This window comes from Tribolium castaneum, chromosome 5 (assembly GCF_031307605.1).
Source record: "Tribolium castaneum strain GA2 chromosome 5, icTriCast1.1, whole genome shotgun sequence".
NCBI lineage: Eukaryota > Metazoa > Arthropoda > Insecta > Coleoptera > Tenebrionidae > Tribolium > Tribolium castaneum.
Window position 1 is genome coordinate 2,188,791 of NC_087398.1, and position 19,496 is coordinate 2,208,286.

Here is a 19,496-nt window from a genome sequence, read left to right on the forward strand (position 1 = left end):
GAGCCGAATCAATTCACACAATGAATCGATTCCGAAAGCTAAACAAACGGAGGGCCGTAAAGGACTTTACTAGGGCCAACTTACCCAAGTCGGAGAGATTCCACTGATGATGGATTAGCAAGACCTGAAACAAGACAAGATGTGAACAAAAATGGACAATAAGGAGCCACCAGAGCAGTGCTAAGTAATACAAAAGAAAAATAAAAACAAAGGGAGGTTTGAAGTTGTTTTAGCCGGCTTGAGTAAATAAAACAAACCTTTTGCAGCTAACTTTTCCACTACTCGTACTGGTTATTGAATCTGGAGATCTAACTAGCTTGTATTTTTTAAAATAATCACTGCGAAGTTTTGAAACCAAACGTGCATTTTTGCTCCCATTTTCCCCCGTCTTGTGGAAGATAAAAGCCCAGATTTTTGATGACCTGTTATTTATTCTCCTCACAGACGTGTTCCCTGCAGCTTTCCGTTTGTTAACGTAATACCGCCGTGTAAAGTGGTTTTTTAACACGCAAAGAATAAAAATTATCAGAGCTGAAATAAACAGATTACTTTCGAACATTTTTAAAGCGCAAATTCCTGCTTAAACATCTTTTGATTAAATGATAAATCTGGCGCGTTTCTACATCAGGGATCTCGCCGGAAGATAAATCAAGGGATGAAAGTCAAAAATATGTTAAGTGGGTGTAGTTTCGAAATTTAAGAGGGCGGCATAATCCCTCACCTTGACGTCTTACTTTAGTTTTTACATATATTATCTCGGAAATCTCGTCCTGCGCCTCAAGTGTTGCCTTGGGAGAAATAGAACCCAGTGCCCTGATTAACTCCACCGGAAGTGTTTTACTTTACACAATTCCGAGTCGGAACTACCACTATGGTATTTTTACAAGCGCAAAGCTGCATTTGCATAATTCGCCATAAACATGTTAGGTTGTAACAGTTCGAGGAGAAAATGTACGAGAAGTAAACAAGTTGTTGCTACTTTCAAGAGCTTTGAACTTTGACCGGATGTGGATCTTGATCGATGTTTGATCACAGCTTCATTTCGTTCCCCTTTGATTTTTATGCGATTTTCTGGCCGCCAACGTTGTGTACATTCACTTGCGATTTAATTGGGCTAAAGAACTAATTAGAAGTCAGTCTCTTTGGCAGTTAACTGGGGCAACAATGTAGTTAGCAAAGCCATCCACTAATCGAATTCGAATGAAATGACTGCGTCGGCAAAACTTGGTAACAAACTGTTATCATTGCTACGAAGCAAACTTGCAACCAACTCGTCGAGTCTAGACTATAATGCCAAATCCTATTGAATGGCCTGAATAATAGTGCAAACCTGACGCCACCCAGAAATACTCTAATGATAAGACTTGAATGGAAACACAAACATTTAAAATTGTATGACGATCGATCAGAAAAGTTTGAGGGCATATCTCATTATTGCGGCCATAAATAAACTCCCCGTGTGATTTATCAGGGCCGGATTAAGCCCAAGAGCAAACACGCAAAAATATACGGAACAATTCGGACTAGGAATACGATTTTTTTACTTATTCGTCGATTTGAGATAGTCATGGGGCTTATTCACGTTCCGGTGGCAGTCCTTCCGGATTAGATTCTCACAGCGCATAGGAAGTTCTAATGGAATGGATATGTCATCGCGAATCTCGCTGACTAGAAAAAGGGGTAATAGGCCATTGATCAATAACTGCATCACTTGGTCACACAAATGCTGATGCACCCACAAGTGAAATGCAAACTCCACAAATTGACAATAATGGCGTCGCAATTGATTTTATCACCGCTGGAGATTCATTTGCTGGAAAAAAATGACGCCAACCATCGACCGTAATCAGATTAGCGCGAATCAGAGTGACTTGAAAACCCATAAAACGGGAAAGTTTGCCAACTATTTCCTTTAAAGTTAATCTGATAAGTTGTTTGATGGATGACGGGGCGGGATTTCTACAGGTGTCGAGATCGTGCCGGCTTTAGATAAAATTTTACCCGAAATCTTAATTCAAGTATTTCCCCAACGACGAAACCAATCATTGATTTACGTTATTCCGGGAAAACACTTGTATTATGCATGACAATACTCGTCACTCGATGGAACCGCAAGCAACAAAGATTTTAGGCAAATAAACCGGGCTTTGCCCCGACCTGAACCCTATCAAATATACATGGTACACCATGGAATTAATCGTACTATTTTTTCCTGAAAAGTTCGACAAAATTAGTCATAAAAAATATTGTCCCAACTTTGTTAATTAACTCAACGCCTCCGAATCGCCTAAAACGTTAGTTTTAGCTCCGTGATGGATTATTAAGTTTGGAACCGTCGGTGGGAAAATTAATATGGGCTTTTATGAGTGAAAACACTCAGAGCAGCATTTTTATCCGCATTATGATGCTCCCGAATTTTTTGTAGCCCCCCGGACGTTCATTTAGTGCAGTTTCATCAGCTTTGTGTTAGCGATGTTTGAATTTAAAATTTTAATTGACTTTTTCTTTTACGTCCAAGAAATTTGCATTTAGCTGAAGTTTAATCAAATGCTAACGCTTCCTTTGACATAATACTGCCATTTGTTGCTCAACACTAAATTAAAAATTGTTTGTCCCTTTTACGAATCTCCCCATAATACCGTGGAAAGTATTCAAGCGATAAATCATATTCTGCATGTTGAACAATCCGGCAAATAACTCCGTGTTTACACCGAGTGAAATTATTTTAAGAGGAGTCAAGGTGTTATAATTTACTGCAACGATAAATAACGGTTAGTGGTGGGTTCTTGAGCAGTGTCATGGAACTATTTTAACAAAATAAGTTTGCGAAAGTATAGTAGAGATTAGGGAAATAATAGATGTAGGTAGGGAAAAGCAACTTGTCTCAACTTTGCGAACTTGCAACCAAACAAGTTAACAAGTATTTACACGCACAAATTAGAAATTAGCATATTAGCAAAGTTACGCCAAACCGAAGAACAAATCGAATTACGCAGAGACAACAACTGATTGTTCCACAAAATTGAAGGAGTTAGAGTTATGTGTGTGGTAGGTCGTAATTTTGCGTTAACATCTGCATTCTTGGGGCAGTGCAAGTCGGGCCCTAAATAAAACAGTAATACCGAAGCGGCAAAAACCTTATATCCCGACGCCACACTGGGCCCATTATTAGATCTGGTATCAAATAACACCAACTTTAAACAAACTCGAGCATCATAATATCCAAGCGTATAATATCTGCCACAATGCATGTGTATTTGCTTAGCTCTAATAAAATGGAATTTTTGAAATTGTCTTTTACATTTTAATAAAAGTACAAACGCAGCCGCACAAATTGAATTCTTCAGCAGGAACGTCCATCCATCTCCAATGCAATGATCGATAATAATCTGACCAATTGCAATTTCAATATAAATTTCTTACACCCAATGGGCGTTGCTAGGGAACCAAATCAAATTGCATGTCTGATGCACATTTCGAGTGGGCCTAGAGCCCCTCCAAACGAAATTAGTTATAGGGTGGTTGGCTTTATTGTGTGTTTTATGTTGGCACTTTTGTTTCACGAGCCAGAAACTCGAAAAGTTTCCTTGGTAAAAAATGCAAATCTATCGGATTGTGCCTTCTAACTGCTCCAACTTGTCGACTCGAATTTTATGGTGCCACTAAAATCAGGTGTTGGTGGCGTTCTTATAATTCCGCCACAAATAACCCGGCTTTCCTGCGATATATTTTTCCCTAATCACATATGAGACTACAACAAACAACGCTTTGACGCTGGATAAAGCCCTCTGAAGAGCTTTATGAAATGTAAACTGCAGTAATACGACGACTCCGCGTTGCAAAATGCACGTGAACATCAAAGACGACGGGAAACAATAAGGGCATAATCATTCGGCTCCGGTAAATGCGATTTTATTGCTTTTGAATTTTAGGGGAGGTATTTCGACCAGCGGCTAGAGGGAAATTCCTCCCTTATTAATAATGTTTTGATGATATTTTCGGGGTGGCAGACTGGTATGTTGTCTTTGAGGTGGGTTTATCGATCACTGCATGGCTTTCCAAACACTATTCCGCACATAAGTGTAGTTTTATCGCCACTGCACTTGAACACCGTTTTGACGACTGACGAACGTAAAATATAAATTGAACGATTTTAAAATGAAGCGAACGTAAAGTTGTAAGCTAGATTCAGACGCCAAAAAAATAACAACGAGCTAAGTAATCTAGTCTTGATATTTAATTAAACTGTATTGCATTATTGTTATTTTCTAAAAGAAGTGTGAAGAAAACCAGAACTCTAAGAAAGGTCGCGACAGCAGACAGACAATGTTTTATGACCTAACTCATTCTTAATGAATTATTGCGAATAAAAAACGGACTCAACAGCTGCAGAAAATCGTTCCCATTACGTTATGTCCTGCAACCTTGAGTAAAATTTGGTTATTACGTTATGTAATAATACTACAGACAGTGATACTTCCTAGTCATTTCGTGACTTGTCTCTAACTGGCACAAAACAGCGAATATATGAATTTTCTATTGAGTTGTCACTCTTTATTAAGGATTTCGTTCGCAATACTTGCCTAAGAAAGTTTTATTAGAATTGGACTGAATTAAATTTTTGCTTCCAAAGTTGAAATTTACTTTGTGTATAAGCCAGAATATGAGATAAGCAAGCGCTACCACAAGTTGTACCTAAAACAATAGGAAATCCGAACTAGACGCAGATTTAAGGAACATTTATGACAGCTTATTCCAACCCCCGAAAATAGCTCAAGTTAAAGTCATCGAATTTTCCCCGTTGTCTATTCCGAATGCACCCTCTTGAATAACAAGAGGGCTGGCTAAAGACAGGCGAAAAAGTGGAGTTCCATCTCAGGAGTTAATATTGAATTTTCTTGTCCATCGCTGAGAGGGTGTTGCCGCCCCAAAATCGTTAGTTGACTGTCATTTAAATTCTCGTCAAGAAAATCATTCGTGCCTCCGCGAACTATCGCAATCATAATCAGTTAAATTACTCTCCGAAAGACATTCTGCAGAGCAGACGAATCCACAATTATAATAACAAGGAAAGGGCAAGTACTAGCTGTGAGCACTTGAGCAAAACGTGTCAAAGCCATACTAAATGAAAGCTTACTTCTCGTGACGTCACGTCGCCGCTTCCATTACAATATTCCCGGGGCTCTGCTAAATCATAACGAAAATGCAGCCGCTAATGGCCAACTTAACGTTTTAGGTGACACTGCGAAAGAATCAATTTTATTCGCGACAAGGATTGATTATGCGACCCTCACTGCTCTAAATCCACCCCAACATTCAACATTTATGATGATCTGATGACGTCATAACCGGCAGAAAGCAGGGAAACACATGGATTAAAGCGGATTGTAGGCTCATAAATTCCGCTGATAAAATATTGTGTAGAATTTTCTTTATAATATATATTATATATTATATATTATATATTATATATTATATATTATATATTATATATTATATATTATATATTATATATTATATATTATATATTATATATTATATATTATATATTATATATTATATATTATATATTATATATTATATATTATATATTATATACCGGGTGCTCAAAAATCGGCGCACCAACTCAATGGAGTGTGGTAGAGAATTGCTTACACATAAAGGTAAAAATAGTAAAAAAATTATTTGTATTTAAGTTATTGATAAATAACGAATTTTAAATAAATGAGATGTGGCAACGTTGCCTTACAGTCGTGATCGCAATAGAATATGATCAACAATAAAAATAAATTATTTTTGAAACGGTTTCCTAGGAAATAGTTCCCAGCGTTGCCACATCTACAAACTGTGATTTTTTGATAAATTTATTTTTTTTTAAATTAAAAAAACTGATAAGATTTGATAGTAAATTTAAAAATAATTATTCATCGCTTTGTTAGGGAACAATTACTTAGTGCGAAACATAAAAACATTAATAAATAATAAAAATTGAGGAAGTTAACAAAATAAGTGTATTGTTCCAGATTTTTTTAAATATAACATTTTTTCAAGATTTTTCCCGTGATCTACACTTGCTTCTCAACAACGTACCACTGGGTTGGTGCGCCAGTTTTTGAGCACCCTGTATTATATATTATATATTATATATTATATATTATATATTATATATTATATATTATATATTATATATTATATATTATATATTATATATTATATATTATATATTATATATTATATATTATATATTATATATTATATATTATATATTATATATTCGTATATATACTAACGTAACTGCCGAGTATTCAAATTTGTGTTTTTGGAGGATATGCAAAGTTGTTGATCTTAGGCCGAGCTAAGGCAATGTAAATAGTGACCCTTTCTGGAAAAATAACCGATCGCTAGCCCACAAACGACTTATTGTTTTTATCTTTGGAAAATTTGGCTTGTTCGAAGATCGTGAGCATTATGCAAACCGAAATTGCCATCCACTCGTAAACAGAGCAGCTCCTGCTTAAATTATGCACGTCCGGAAGGCCCAAAACCGGATTTATCGAAGCTTCCATAAAAGCTCGGTACTTTACGTTTTTTCTACGATTTAGAGATACACATCGATAGTTTATTATCCTCACCCAGCTCTTTCACACTTCGATACACATCTCTTAGATTTTAGCCGTGTTCGTTAGCTGTTTGGTGGTTTTTTATTGCAGCAGCCCAACAAGAACGAGTTGATTTCGCCCGAACTCGTTATGTGTTCGCGAAACAAACGAGAATTCCTCTTGTAGCGATTTTTTCAAAAATTCTCATTACCGGCGTGCACTGATCGTGTTTCGTCTGATTGAAGTGCATGGTCGGATTTTTCCGGCGCCTCCGCCAAAAATGCAACGGCCCCGATTGAGATAATTAATTGTTCGCTTCATTAAAATAGTGTAATTACTTGTTCTGCTAGGTTTAATTATAAAGCGACTTAATTTTCTTGGAGAAAAACTGTCTGTTTGCTCCAGTCATTAAAGTTTACACTGTAGTTTATGCTCCTCTTAAACAAGATGCAATTAGGAGCTTTCTTGGCAACCTTATTACTTTTTAACTTTGCGTGAGTTCGGTTAACTGAACTTATTGTGATGGCGTTGCAGCAAAGACACTGCGATTTGTTAAATAATGCGGGGGTGAATTCAGGCAAGTTTTTAATTAAGAGAGACGATATGGGAAATCGTGTAGTCTAGCCACGTAATTAAAGAATCGATCAAGCGAACAGGGCAGAATTCATTAGTTTCAGGAAGAATATTGCTAGTTGGGTTAAGCCGACTGTCCTTTTCTTGAGCGAGGCACGAAACAAATTCAACAGAGACAAAAGATTTGATTAAAATAGTTGAAAACCTACTAACGAACAGAGCTTTCAATGCCTCGCTAATCACCAACTACTGTACACTAATTTGTCATAGTAATTGTAGTCGCAGCTTCTTGCAACTTTCTTAATTTATCCTCCGACGAGTATAATTATTGCCATGATCCCGTGGATTAGATTGATTAGCAGCTGGCAATCCGGGCTTAAAAATCTACAAAGTGTCACGTGCAAGTGGTAATTTTGGCATGCAAATCCCCTTTTGTAAATATTTTTTGCCGATCATGCAATCTAAACAACACAGCAATTTACATTGTAAACATACAACGTGGTCCTTGGTGGGCGCTTGCCGACACGTATTGGGGGAAACACCTGGAAACAGTGCGATTCCGGCAAGTTTATATTCGCGTCGCGACGCGATTACAACTGAGACAGCGTCGTAAGCGCCCTTACATTTATATACGCGCCCGTATTCATACCATTCGAATAACAATGCGCACGCTCTGCCTTCGACCCCAAGAAATTGTTCTTAATAAAAAAGGAACTATTGTAGGGAGTTTATTTCAATCGTGGTCACACTGACAGGGGCCGAAGAGATATTGCAACAACTGCGAAAATCTACTGTCAATCTCATTTCGTTTCGAGGGGTGAATTATTTAAAATACGTCAGCTTTATTATGCTGAGGTATTTCAGCTGCGCGCTGAATTATCCACAACAGACGGAAGAAGTTTCAGAAGAAAGCCAACTCATTCTGAATTAACAATAAAGCAATTTGAAATTTTTGTCCCCATTTATGCAAATTCCCTTACTTATGGTATCGCACACACATCGGTATTCATTCACTGGTCGTGCCCTCATTTATAAGTAATAAATTGTGGAAACAAGTCTTGTTATGCAATTTCAACTTCGTCATTTTTCGTCCACTTATCACCTCTTGGTTTAACTGCAAACCTACTGGACCGACATTCAAATTTATGGCCCATAATTCAAAGATCTAAAAGTTCGGAGCTACTGTTTTTCCAAAGTTAGTTTGTTTGGCCCGAATTTCCAGAGCGAAAAAATTAATAAAATATTGTTGAATTATCAGAGTTTTAAAATCGTAAACTTGGCGATATTGAGTTTGCGCTTGATTTACTAGCGCGTAACAAATCATTGATATTAATCTCATAAATAAATGTGAAAGCACTTTTTAATTATAATCGCTAAGTCACCACAGTGAAATGAATTGCTCGTTCCCTTGGTTTATCAGATTGGGGCGATAATGGAACTAGAGGATGTCATTAAACTCTGGTTCATTATGGGTGAAATAATTAAACTGATAAAATGAGACACTGCTATAAAAATTTCTACATGCTTGCGTGTCTGTGATTTATTGTTAGTTGCGCTAATTATTTCCTTCGCATAGCGCAACTTTATTTGTTTATGAGCTGGAAATCTCATGGAAAATAAAATACAATAAAAATGCACTACTCTATACTTATGCATTTAAAGCTAATTTTGCATAATTAGACGATGGCTGTAATTCTACCACAAATTGCATTACGTATTTACAAACATCAACACTGGTAATAAATTGTTAGACCAATTTTCTCCCACAATACGGGCGTATAAAACACTAATTTAATTTTGGGGACGTTTTTTGACCCATAAACCGAATGTGTGGAAAGTTTGTCTACTCTAATAAGTTGCGAGCTGTAGTAACCCAGTAATTTGATTAGCTGTTTACAAACATGAACCTTATAAAATAACCATTAATCGCTTCATGGATTATTTATAAAGACATGATATTTTATTAAATTACTAGCAGATTTATTGTGATGGTCTGAAGTTACGTAAGTCTACTTACATGTACTCGAGGATTCCAAATTAGTAATAAAGCAAATTTTGGTAAAACATTTATTTTGCGTAAAAAATTTACTTGAATCATTTTTTCCAAAATTAGATACCTAGTCAAGCTAAACGCACTTTTAAAAATTTATTACACTTATTTCAAGAAAAAGGCAAAACCGCAAGTGTTTCGTAAGAGTCAAAGAGCGGAACTTGAGCGAAATAAGACCAGGTTTTGGTCGAAACAGTGTTCAGTTATAGTTGACAAAATAGACATGTAAGTAATTTAAGAGTTTTATGCGTACACACAAGAATTGTTCAAGTGCTTAGTCAGGAGAAGCCCACTCGAGCGTCTAAAACTGTGCTCTTTATCACAAGTTTGCATTAAATTAATCAAAAATGTGGGTGGTTCCTCCCAATTAGAAAATTGGATCTCTCGTAAAATTTTGTTTTGTATCACTCATTTTCCCCGAGAAAAGAAAAACAGTCGTAACTGTGTTATCCGGAGTGAAATAAAGCAGAAACGTCTGTAATATTTCAGCGTTTTTTCGTATGTACAAGTTTATTCTTCTTGAGAGATAATCAACATGATGAAAAATGCCCAATTTAGTTCGGTAATGCAGTAGGATCTTTGTAACCTTTGTCTCTAACCCAAGCAAGATTAATCCTCTCCATTTTTCACTGAAAGCGATTGTTGATAAATTTTGAGCAAATTAAGGTGAGTTAATTAATACACACAAGTGAAGCCAACAAAAGAGTATCCTTGATGGTGCTGTCACGGGAGAAATTAATGCATTCTGTGCGGTTTAAATGGCCATGTTCTGATAATATTCGCCTAACACGAGCTCCATAATTGCACAGACCTAGATGCAAATTTTATTCAAACTCCACCATCATTATATGGCAGCAGAGTAACAATTAGTAACACACGCAAGTACTTTTTTTAAACAAATGGTGGCAAATCGCTTATTTGGAGTGATGAGGAAAGTATTTTTAAAGACTTGCAGTGGATACATACAAAATTATACACATGGTCGGAGTGGGACTGAGTTAAATTCATTCCGGTCATTCCGTGTACAAGTAGCAAGTGTGTCAGCGGGTGCAGAACCGAATTTTGCAAATGTTGTAATTAAGTGCCGCTGATAGCCAACAATGATAAATGAACAAAGCTCCAAAGCAAAGTAAGTTTTATGTGCTCGAAAAAATACCACCCATATTTTGCAAAATCATAAATAAATGTTGGCATATTTATGGCATATTTCGTTGCAAGCAAACACATTAACACACAATTCAAAATTAATTGAAATAATTGACAATTAATTACGGAAATTGTCCCAGTTTTATCAATACATTACGGCTATATTTTAATTATTGTCCCATCGATGTATCAACCGGTTTTACGTTATTTCTCGTTTCATTAACATTTTTTGGCTTAAGGCCACGAATTTCAATGGCAAATGATGAAAGTATGTCATTTTAAAATTCAATCTAAACAGTTCTGATTTAATATCTGAACCTTTAACCGGCGACAAGGTCAGATTTTGTTAAGCTTTTCGCACGAAGCTAACTTTATTTTTTTTAATTACCAACTCACTCAAATTTACCCAGAAATGTTTAAAGCTTGTCAGAAATAATTGAACGTGTTCTTCACAGTTTTTATTACCGCACTTCTGATACAGCAAATTCTGAATTCAACTTCTCAAAAACTAATAATCAAGTATTTCTTCAGTATTTTTCTGCACTTGTACTTTTACAGTTTCTGAGAAATTAGTTAATTATTAAATTCATTTAATAGTCATTTAATAGTAAAAAAATCACTGGGAACAACAAATAGTCATAATAACTATCATTTTCATATTTTTATTGTTGCTAGTATTATTATTTTTAATTTTGTGTAACAAAAACCAATATTATTTTGTTAAATTAATATTTATAATAAAATCAGTAAATAAAAGTCAAGAAGGTTTAAAAAATTGCATTTCTTCACTGGAAATAAACATTTAAATGATTCAAAAATCGCGACTTGAATTTCCAGATGGTTTACGTCAGTGCTTTTATTAGTTACAGCAGTTGACAGATTTATAAACTGTTTATAATTCTTTTACGTTCTTTTGAAAAAATAAATAAAATCGTGTCTGCAAGACCTGCACAAATTGTTTCATAATTGTATTACTTGCTTTTACTCAATACATTCCAATCTGTTGCTCGTCTTACGAAAACCAGAACAAAAATAGCAAATACTGTTATAAATGCAGCACATGACAAGTTTTATCTTGACATTTCCATCAGCTCTTCACGCCCAGTGATATCATTGATCAGTCAGTCTCTAATTAAATCATTAATTCAAACCAAATAAGCCGATGTCGTTTAAAAGGTAAACAAACAAACATTCAGAGCACGATCGCGATATGAATTCCGCATTTAATTGGAAAGTTCTCTCCTAGAAAAATAAAAGTGAGCAAGCGCTTGTGCTACCGATTCATAAATTGCCATTTGACATAAACCATTGAACTATTGTGCAAATACGCAGATTTATGGCCAGTTTAGATAAATAGCACCTTGTTAAAAGTATTAAGTGGTATTTGCAGCGCATCAATCTTAATTGAAGCAGTCCTACATATCGTTAAACCCGATTGCAGGCACTCCTCATGGTGGAAAAGGCGCACTCGCATGGAAAAATGGCTGTTCCTGCTGCTCGCCCTCCTCCTAATCATCATAATAATCATCCTGGCGGTGAAGCTATCAGGTAGCGATCAAACCGCCTGTCGCCAAACCCTAACGTACACTTCCAGCGCAAATTGATTCCCAAGTATGTTTCACCCCCGATTGTGTCCAAACGGCGGCCAAAGTCCTCGAAAAGGTTGATTTAAATACCAGCCCTTGCCAGAACTTTTACAAGTTTGCTTGCGGGAATTTCATAAAGAATACGGTCCTGCCGCAGTCCAAGACCAGCATTTCGTCGTTTTCCATTGTGAGGTGCGGCTTTCGAGTTTTTGAATAATTTACGGCCTAATATGCGGCGTTTCAGCGACATGGTGGACGAGCAAATGCGGACTCTGCTCGAGAAGCCCGTCCAAGACACGGACGCGCGGGCTTTTGTCCTCGTCAAATCCATTTACCAGGCTTGCATGAACACGACGGAAATCGAGGCACATGCCCTGGAAAATGTCAAAAAGACCATTAAGGGGATTGGCGGCTGGCCGGTGGTCGAAGGGTTCAAGTGGAACGAGAGGGCGTTTGACTGGACCGAGACCATCTACAAGTTCATGAGAATGGGGATGGAGTACGATATTTTTTTCGAGTTTAACGTCTTCCCCGAGGAGACGGACTCCACCAAGCATACGCTCCTGGTCAGTCAATCACTTTTGAGTTACTTCCTAAATCATAAAAAATTACAATTAGTTGGATCAACCCTTTATTGTGTCCTTTGATAAATTGATGAGACGAGGCTACAACGAGAGCATTGTTCGGGCGTATCATGTGTACATGTCCAAAATTGCAATGGCATTTGGGGCCGAAGAGGAAAGAGCTTACAGACACATGCTGGACGTTATCAACCTAGATATTGCCATAACACGAGTGAGTCGAAATTAATTAAACCAATTACGAAATATCTCGTCAGATTACAGTTCCTTCGGAAAAAAGACGCAACTCTTCGCTCGAAGACAACAGGTACTCGATCAAAGACCTGGAGAAGGAATTTCCATACGTCCCGTGGTTGCAATACATCAACACAATGCTAGATCCAGTGAAAATAATGACGTACGACGACAATATTACAGTCACACTGCCACAGTACTTTAAAGAACTCAAAAATATTATTACAAGCACCCCAAAACAGTAAAAAATTAAGCAAAGTGTGTCGGATTTTTCCTAATTCAATTGTAGGACCATGGCGAATTATATATTTTGGAAGGGAATCAAGGGCCTAATCCAGTACTTGAGCAATGACCTGCGGGCCCTCCAGCTGGACTTCTTCAAGGTGGTGTCTGGGCGAACCGAGCGCGAGCCGCGCTGGAAAGAATGCGTCCAAAAAGTGAAAAGGTGGCTCCATTTTACGTATTTCCTTTATTTTTCGGTTCCCTTTTAGTCGCCTCCATGTGGCGAGTAGTGCGCTTTACGTCCGCCACTTTTTCAAAGAAGAAGCTAAGAAAACTATGGTCGAGATAATAAACAACATTCAAGCCCAGTTCATGGATAATCTGAGGAAAGTGGATTGGATGGACGAAGTCACGCGGAAACACGCCCTAGAGAAGGCCAAAGTCATGAAAGCACATATCGCATATCCTGATGAGTTACTGAACGACGAGATAATCGACTACTACTACCAGAATGTTAGATTTTTAGTGTGATGATTCGTTAAAAACGTGGTTAATTTTCAGTTGAGCGTTGATCGTTCGAAATATTTAGGGTCGATGCGAAATGTTACGCTTCATTCCTGGAGAATCAATTATGCGAAGCTGAATGAACGAGTGGATAAAAAAGATTGGAGGGAGCATTCCTACGCTGTGGTGACTAATGCGTTTTATGACCAAAATGGGAATAATATAGGTGAGGCGGAAGAGGAGGTGACCATTTCGAAACGAGAGGCGATTCGGTCATCACTTTGTCCCAAAGTTTCTATAATATTATGGTAATTGGGGATTTTTGGTCCGCGTCCGTTATACAGAGAGTCCGTTGTAGAGAAGGTATTTTACATTATTTTCCAATTCATTCGTTCCGTTTCTACAAAAATGTCCGTTGTAAAGTGATGTCCGTTATCGGGAGTAGTCACGTTTTTCATTTTGAGTTAGTCTATGTTTAAGATATTTAAAATTTTACTTCTTCTATTTTCTTCATTATTTTTTTTTAATTTTTTAAATAATTAAATAATCTGTACAAAAGTTTCTATAATATTATGGTAATTGGGGATTTTTTGGTCCGCGTCCGTTATACAGAGAGTCCGTTGTAGAGAAGTTATTTTACATTATTTTCCAATTCATTCGTTCCGTTTCTACAAAAATGTCCGTTGTAAAGAAATGTCCGTTATCGGGAGTAGCCATGTTTTTCATTTTGAGTTAGTTTATGTTTAAGATATTTAAAATTTTACTTCTTCTATTTTCTTCATTATTTTTTTTTTTTTAATTTTTTAAATAATTAAATAGTCTGTACAAAAGTTTCTATAATATTATGGTAATTAGAGATTTTTCTGTCCGCGTCCGTTATACAGAGAGTCCGTTGTAGAGAAGTTATTTTACATTATTTTCCAATTCATTCGTTCCGTTTCTACAAAAATGTCCGTTGTAAAAAGATGTCCGTTATCGGGAGAAGTTATTTTACATTATTTTCCAATTCATTCGTTCCGTTTCTACAAAAATGTCCGTTGTAAAAAGATGTCCGTTATCGGGAGTAGCCATGTTTTTCATTTTGAGTTAGTCTATGTTTAAGATATTTAAAATTTTACTTTTTTATTTTCTTCATTATTTTTTTTTAATTCCTTAAATTACTAAATAATCTTAAGTGTTAAAAGGCACTCACGCGTCCGTGTCTTAAACAGTATGGATAATTAATCGTCTTCATTAACAAATATGTAATTAATAACAGTTAATAGATATGCCCTGCTTGTTGATTGTTTATGTATGCGCCCTAAAGTCGTGCCCCAGTTTCCTGCAGTTTCGAAATAGGTTTCCCTCCGGCCATCCAAGCCCGTACTAATTGGCGTAGAGTTTCCTGCGAGTATTTTGCAGGGCGTCTTCTTCGACAACAACCGCCCGCAATACATGAATTATGGTGCCATTGGGTACATAATCGGGCACGAAATCACTCATGGTTTCGATGACTCGGGTCGACAGTACGATAAAGATGGAAATTTGGTGGACTGGTGGCAGCCCAAGACGCAATCGGCTTTCGAGGCGAAAGCTCAGTGCATTATTGACCAATACAGCAACATCACCGTCCCCGAAATAAATTTGAACGTGAGTGGATAAAGGGCCCAAGGCTTGTGTAATTCTCTTTTTGCAGTTGAACGGCATCAACACTCAAGGCGAGAATATCGCTGATAATGGGGGCATTAAACAAGCATATTTAGCGTACAAGAAATGGGCGCATAAACATCACACGGAGAGAGCATTGCCGGGACTACCATACACGCCCGAGCAAATGTTCTGGATCTCTGCTGGGAATACGTGGTGCGATGTGGAGAGGAGGGAAGAATTAAAAATTAGTGTTATGGACCGAGCACACGCGCCGAGTTATTATAGGGTTAATGTGCCGCTTATGAATTCGGAGTATTTTGCTAAAGATTTTAATTGTCCGATTGGATCGCCGATGAATCCCAAGCGGAAATGTCGCGTCTGGTAATTGACAAAAACGAAAAACAGTATCAGGGCTTGAATGAGAGAAACTTCTATTTTTTGCATTTATCTGAGCAAATTGTTAAAAGAAATACAGTATTTTTCTAGTCACTCGTCTGCAATTTGTATTACGTATGAAAGATTGTACTTGAATACTCCGAAGTGAAATCACAAAATTGTAGTTGTTTAGGGTGTGTTAGCTTATTTTGCTTTTCATTAAATACATGATATTACTCGTAAATTTTGTATATTTTGTGGCAATAAAAACCAAAATTCTAGAAGCAAGTTTTATTTCGCCCAGAACCTACTAATTCGTGTCGTATTTATTTCTCTCTATGAATACATGACATTCTCATAAAAAACTAAATAAAAGACCAGTACACTAAGAGACTGAAAAGCTAAAAACTGGTATACAAAAAAATTAAAAAAATCTGACATTATTTAGTACATTTCTGAGTTTTGTGAAGAAATCTTGCGAAACAATTAACATGTTGCTGAAAAGCTTGCTAAATGTTTGAGTTTAAACACGAACTAATTTCGAGAATCAATCTTTATCGAAAACAAATCGATCCACAATTTATTCACGAATTTCGAACCCAAGTGTAATAGAAAGCTTGAAATTTTCTTAGAAAACAGCGAAATTCCAGGTGGTTTGGCCGTCATTTACAAAATAATCAAACAACAGTTTTTTGCTCAGTTGTGAACGCCTTGCGATTGGCCTGTTTTACAGTTGGGAGTGCAATACCCCTCCCATATCCAATGACAAACGCTTCAATCGTCTTGAAATTTTTTGTGCAACAGATAAACAAGTAGGAGGTAATTTTTATATTTTTATTGGTGAATTACTACAATTACTCATTTCTGGGACAAATGAGGCTCAAGTGAAGACTGGGCCTTCTCACAGATCGGGATTTCGCTTCAGATGCGAATAAAATAGCCGATTCTGCTTAGTTTTCGAATTAATTTGATTTTTTATATCGAATATACACTCTTTTTATTTAATTTAATTTATTAGTTTATTACAGAAAAACTAAGAATCCTAGAAAAGTAAGATTTCCACACAACTAATTAAAATCTACACAGCCAGTTTTCAGACAAAGGTAGTAATTCTATAATTAATCAAATCCCTGCAAAAATCAAACACTTTGACAATTTAATGTTTAAAACCGTCGTCAGTGTCCTGTCACTATTTGCTTGTTGTATTTGTCAAAATCCCTTAATGACTTCTGTCGGAAAGACACTTTTTATTAAAACAACTTAGTTTTCGGCCCTGCTTACCAAATTTTTTTTCTTCGGCTACTTATTCAAAATTTTGGAATGTTATGGTGGAAGAATCGTACTCGCATGGAAAAATGGCTCCTGCCAATCCTTGCCCTACTAGTGGTCCTTATAATAATAATCCTGGCCGTGTTTTTAAAAAGTAATAACTAAAAATCAAACGCGGTCCAAATCCCTAACAAACACTTGTAGTACTAGCAGATTCTCAAGTATGTCAAACCCCTGAATGTGTTCGAATCGCTGGAAAAATCCTCGCATCTGTGGATTTAACTCGCAACCCCTGTGACGATTTTGAGCAGTTCACCTGCGGAAACTTTCTTAAAAATACACATGTCCCCCCAAATAAGGACAGAATTAGTCCAATCTACATGATAGAGTGCGAGTCCAAAGATAATAAATTTCAATACAATACATAAAATTTCAGTGATAAGGGCAACGAGCAAATGCGCATCGTGTTAGAGAAGCCCGTTGAAAAATCAGATACCAGGCCGTTAAAAATCGTCAAATCCTTCTACCAGACGTGTCTAAATGCATCACAAAACGAAATCCATGTATTAGATAATTTCAAAAAGGCACTTAAGGGCATTGGCGGCTGGCCGGTGCTGGAAGGAGACAACTGGAAGGAGGAGACGTTCAACTGGACGGCCACAATATACGAGTTCATTAAATTGGGAATGGGGCATCATTTTTTTTTTAAGTTTGAGGTTGTACGAGCCAAAATGAGCCCCTCATTCGGACTTTCGGTACTATTACTACCCGATTTTCGAATATAATAAAAAACTGTCTTCAGCTATCGTTTGCCGAGTTAAAGTTTTTTGATTCTTCGAGTACCTCAGACTACAGTAACAAGGCAAATGTCCAAGCCTATCATGACTACATGTTGAAAATTGCAAAAGCGTTCGGGGCCGAAGAAGCAAAGGCTTCGCAACAGATGCGCGATGTTATTGATTTAGATATTGCAATAAAGAAAGTAAGTCAAGGTAATTATTATTACAATTACAAAATATATATTTAAGCTCAAAGAACGCTCAGTCTTTGATAAGACTACAACACACACAATTAGAGGCTTGGAGAAAAACTTTCCAACCATCCCGTGGTTACAATACATAAACACTATGTTAGACTCAGTGACATTAATGACCTACGATAGCCAAATTGAGGTGCTTTATCCCCAATATTTGAAGGGACTAGAAGAAATTATTAAAAACACCCCAAAAAAGTATAAACCGGGTCCAACAATTAAGAGGTTTAGAGCGTTCTTTTAGGACCTTGGCAAATTACATGTTCTGGCATGGAATTACAAAGCTCGTCCCGCTCATAAATAAAGATCTGTGGAACTTGTACTCTACTTTTTGGCATGGACCGGAATCAGAATCCTTAAGATGGGAACAATGTGTTGAGCAAACACGCAGGTGCCCTAACTATTTTTCATAATTATGGTTATTATTTTTGCTTCTTCTCAAGCCAGCTTTACATCCCTGCTCAGCTCCTTTACGCGCGTCAGTTCCTCAAAGACGGAGTGAAAAAAAGTGTCGACGAAATAGCGGACTACATCCGCATCCAAATGATCGACAATGTGCAAGCAGCCGATTGGCTAGACGAGGAATCCCGGGACGGTGTCATCGAAAAAGTGAAACTAATGAAAGTCCTTACAACACATCCTCTTGAATTTGTGAGCGACGAAATGGTCGAAAAGTTCTACCAAAATGTTTGATTTTTGGTTTACTTTAACAATGTCATTAAAATTGATTTCTAGGTGACGATTAATCCCTTGGATTATCTAGGTTCAGTGCAAAATGTAGCACGCAATTCGAGAAGAATCACTTTTTCCAAGTTAAATAACCCGGGAGATGATTGGGTGCAACCCCATGCAGTGTTTTGCAATGGGATATATGATGCGGGCAAAAACACTATTTGTATGAAGGCAGAAAGGAGGGTTAACTGGTTTCGAACAATCGGTCTTTGAGTTTTTTCCCGATTTCGAAACCAAGTTACCCTCCAGAGGTCTAACTCTTGGTGCTATTTTTGCGTAGACATTTCTGTCTGCCTGTTGCAGGACGTCTACTTCGACAAGAACCGCCCGCAGTACGTAAATTATGGTAGCATGGGTGCCCTATTCGGCCACGAACTCACCCACGGGTTCGATGACAACGGACGAATGTTCAATAAAGACGGAGACGGATTGTTCGTCCTGCGGGGCGCTAAAACACTAGCAGCTTACAAGGAAAAAGCTCAGTGTTTGATTGAGCAATACAGCAACATTACTGTCCCTGAAGTTAATTTAAAGGTGGGTAATTAGACTGTATGACTAGTTTAAAACTGTTATAATTAGTTGAATGGAACTAAGAGTCTAAACGAGAATATAGCTGATAATGGGGCGGCGAGACTGGCATATTTGGCATACAAAAAGTGGGTTTATGAACACTACTCGGAGAAACCTTTGCCGGGACTACCGTACACCCCCGAGCAGTTGTTTTGGATTTCTTTGGCCACTCCTTTCTGTGAAGTGGCGACGAAAGCAGCTTTTAGAAGTTACTCAAAGTCGACATATGCGCCGAATCGGTACAGGATCAATGTTCCGATAATGAATTCGGGATATTTTGCTAAGGATTTTAATTGCCCACTTGGCTCTCCGATGAATCCAAAACGCAAATGCCAACTGTGGTAAATTTGTATTGGGTCGAAATATCAAAATTGTAAATTGGTGTAATAAATA

At 37.1% G+C, this 19,496-nt stretch overlaps 3 protein-coding genes across 3 annotated transcripts in view; 2 read left to right on the forward strand and 1 right to left on the reverse strand.

Annotated features, from left to right (window-relative positions):
* Nucleotides 1-7,758, reverse strand: part of Schip1 (Schwannomin interacting protein 1) — a 60,972-nt gene extending 53,214 nt beyond the window's left edge. The window contains exon 1 of the mRNA XM_064356548.1: nucleotides 7,668-7,758. The gene's annotated coding sequence lies outside the window, so the exon portion shown is untranslated. The remainder of the gene's footprint in view (nucleotides 1-7,667) is intronic.
* Nucleotides 7,759-10,191: 2,433 nt separating this feature from the next.
* On the forward strand, nucleotides 10,192-15,779 carry LOC663473 (neprilysin-2). The gene is made up of 11 exons (XM_969516.4): nucleotides 10,192-10,351; nucleotides 11,810-11,916; nucleotides 11,963-12,146; nucleotides 12,199-12,520; nucleotides 12,573-12,749; nucleotides 12,793-13,010; nucleotides 13,059-13,214; nucleotides 13,261-13,504; nucleotides 13,553-13,721; nucleotides 14,874-15,124; nucleotides 15,171-15,779. The coding sequence occupies exons 1-11, from the start codon at nucleotides 10,323-10,325 to the stop codon at nucleotides 15,507-15,509; spliced, it is 2,196 nt and encodes a 731-aa protein (XP_974609.1). The 5' UTR covers nucleotides 10,192-10,322; the 3' UTR covers nucleotides 15,510-15,779.
* An 887-nt stretch (nucleotides 15,780-16,666) lies between these two features.
* Nucleotides 16,667-19,463, forward strand: LOC103313231 (neprilysin-2-like). Its single transcript, XM_015980596.2, has 10 exons — nucleotides 16,667-16,922; nucleotides 16,973-17,156; nucleotides 17,205-17,523; nucleotides 17,571-17,750; nucleotides 17,797-17,999; nucleotides 18,046-18,192; nucleotides 18,245-18,488; nucleotides 18,537-18,696; nucleotides 18,814-19,067; nucleotides 19,113-19,463. Exons 1-10 carry the CDS (start codon nucleotides 16,820-16,822, stop codon nucleotides 19,446-19,448), a joined length of 2,130 nt encoding a protein of 709 aa, XP_015836082.1. The 5' UTR covers nucleotides 16,667-16,819; the 3' UTR covers nucleotides 19,449-19,463.
* Nucleotides 19,464-19,496: the final 33 nt, after the last annotated feature.

Excerpts from the sequence above, each read along its gene's own strand:
- LOC663473 (XM_969516.4), top strand. The coding sequence starts at position 10,323 with ATGATAAATGAACAAAGCTCCAAAGCAAA. Across the intron at positions 10,352-11,809 it reads GAACAAAGCTCCAAAGCAAA|GCACTCCTCATGGTGGAAAA; the intron begins GTAAGTTTTATG and ends ACCCGATTGCAG. Across the intron at positions 15,125-15,170 it reads TCCCCGAAATAAATTTGAAC|TTGAACGGCATCAACACTCA; the intron begins GTGAGTGGATAA and ends CTCTTTTTGCAG.
- LOC103313231 (XM_015980596.2), top strand. The coding sequence starts at position 16,820 with ATGTTATGGTGGAAGAATCGTACTCGCATGGAAAAATGGCTCCTGCCA. Across the intron at positions 18,193-18,244 it reads TGTGTTGAGCAAACACGCAG|CCAGCTTTACATCCCTGCTC; the intron begins GTGCCCTAACTA and ends CTTCTTCTCAAG. Across the intron at positions 19,068-19,112 it reads TCCCTGAAGTTAATTTAAAG|TTGAATGGAACTAAGAGTCT; the intron begins GTGGGTAATTAG and ends TGTTATAATTAG.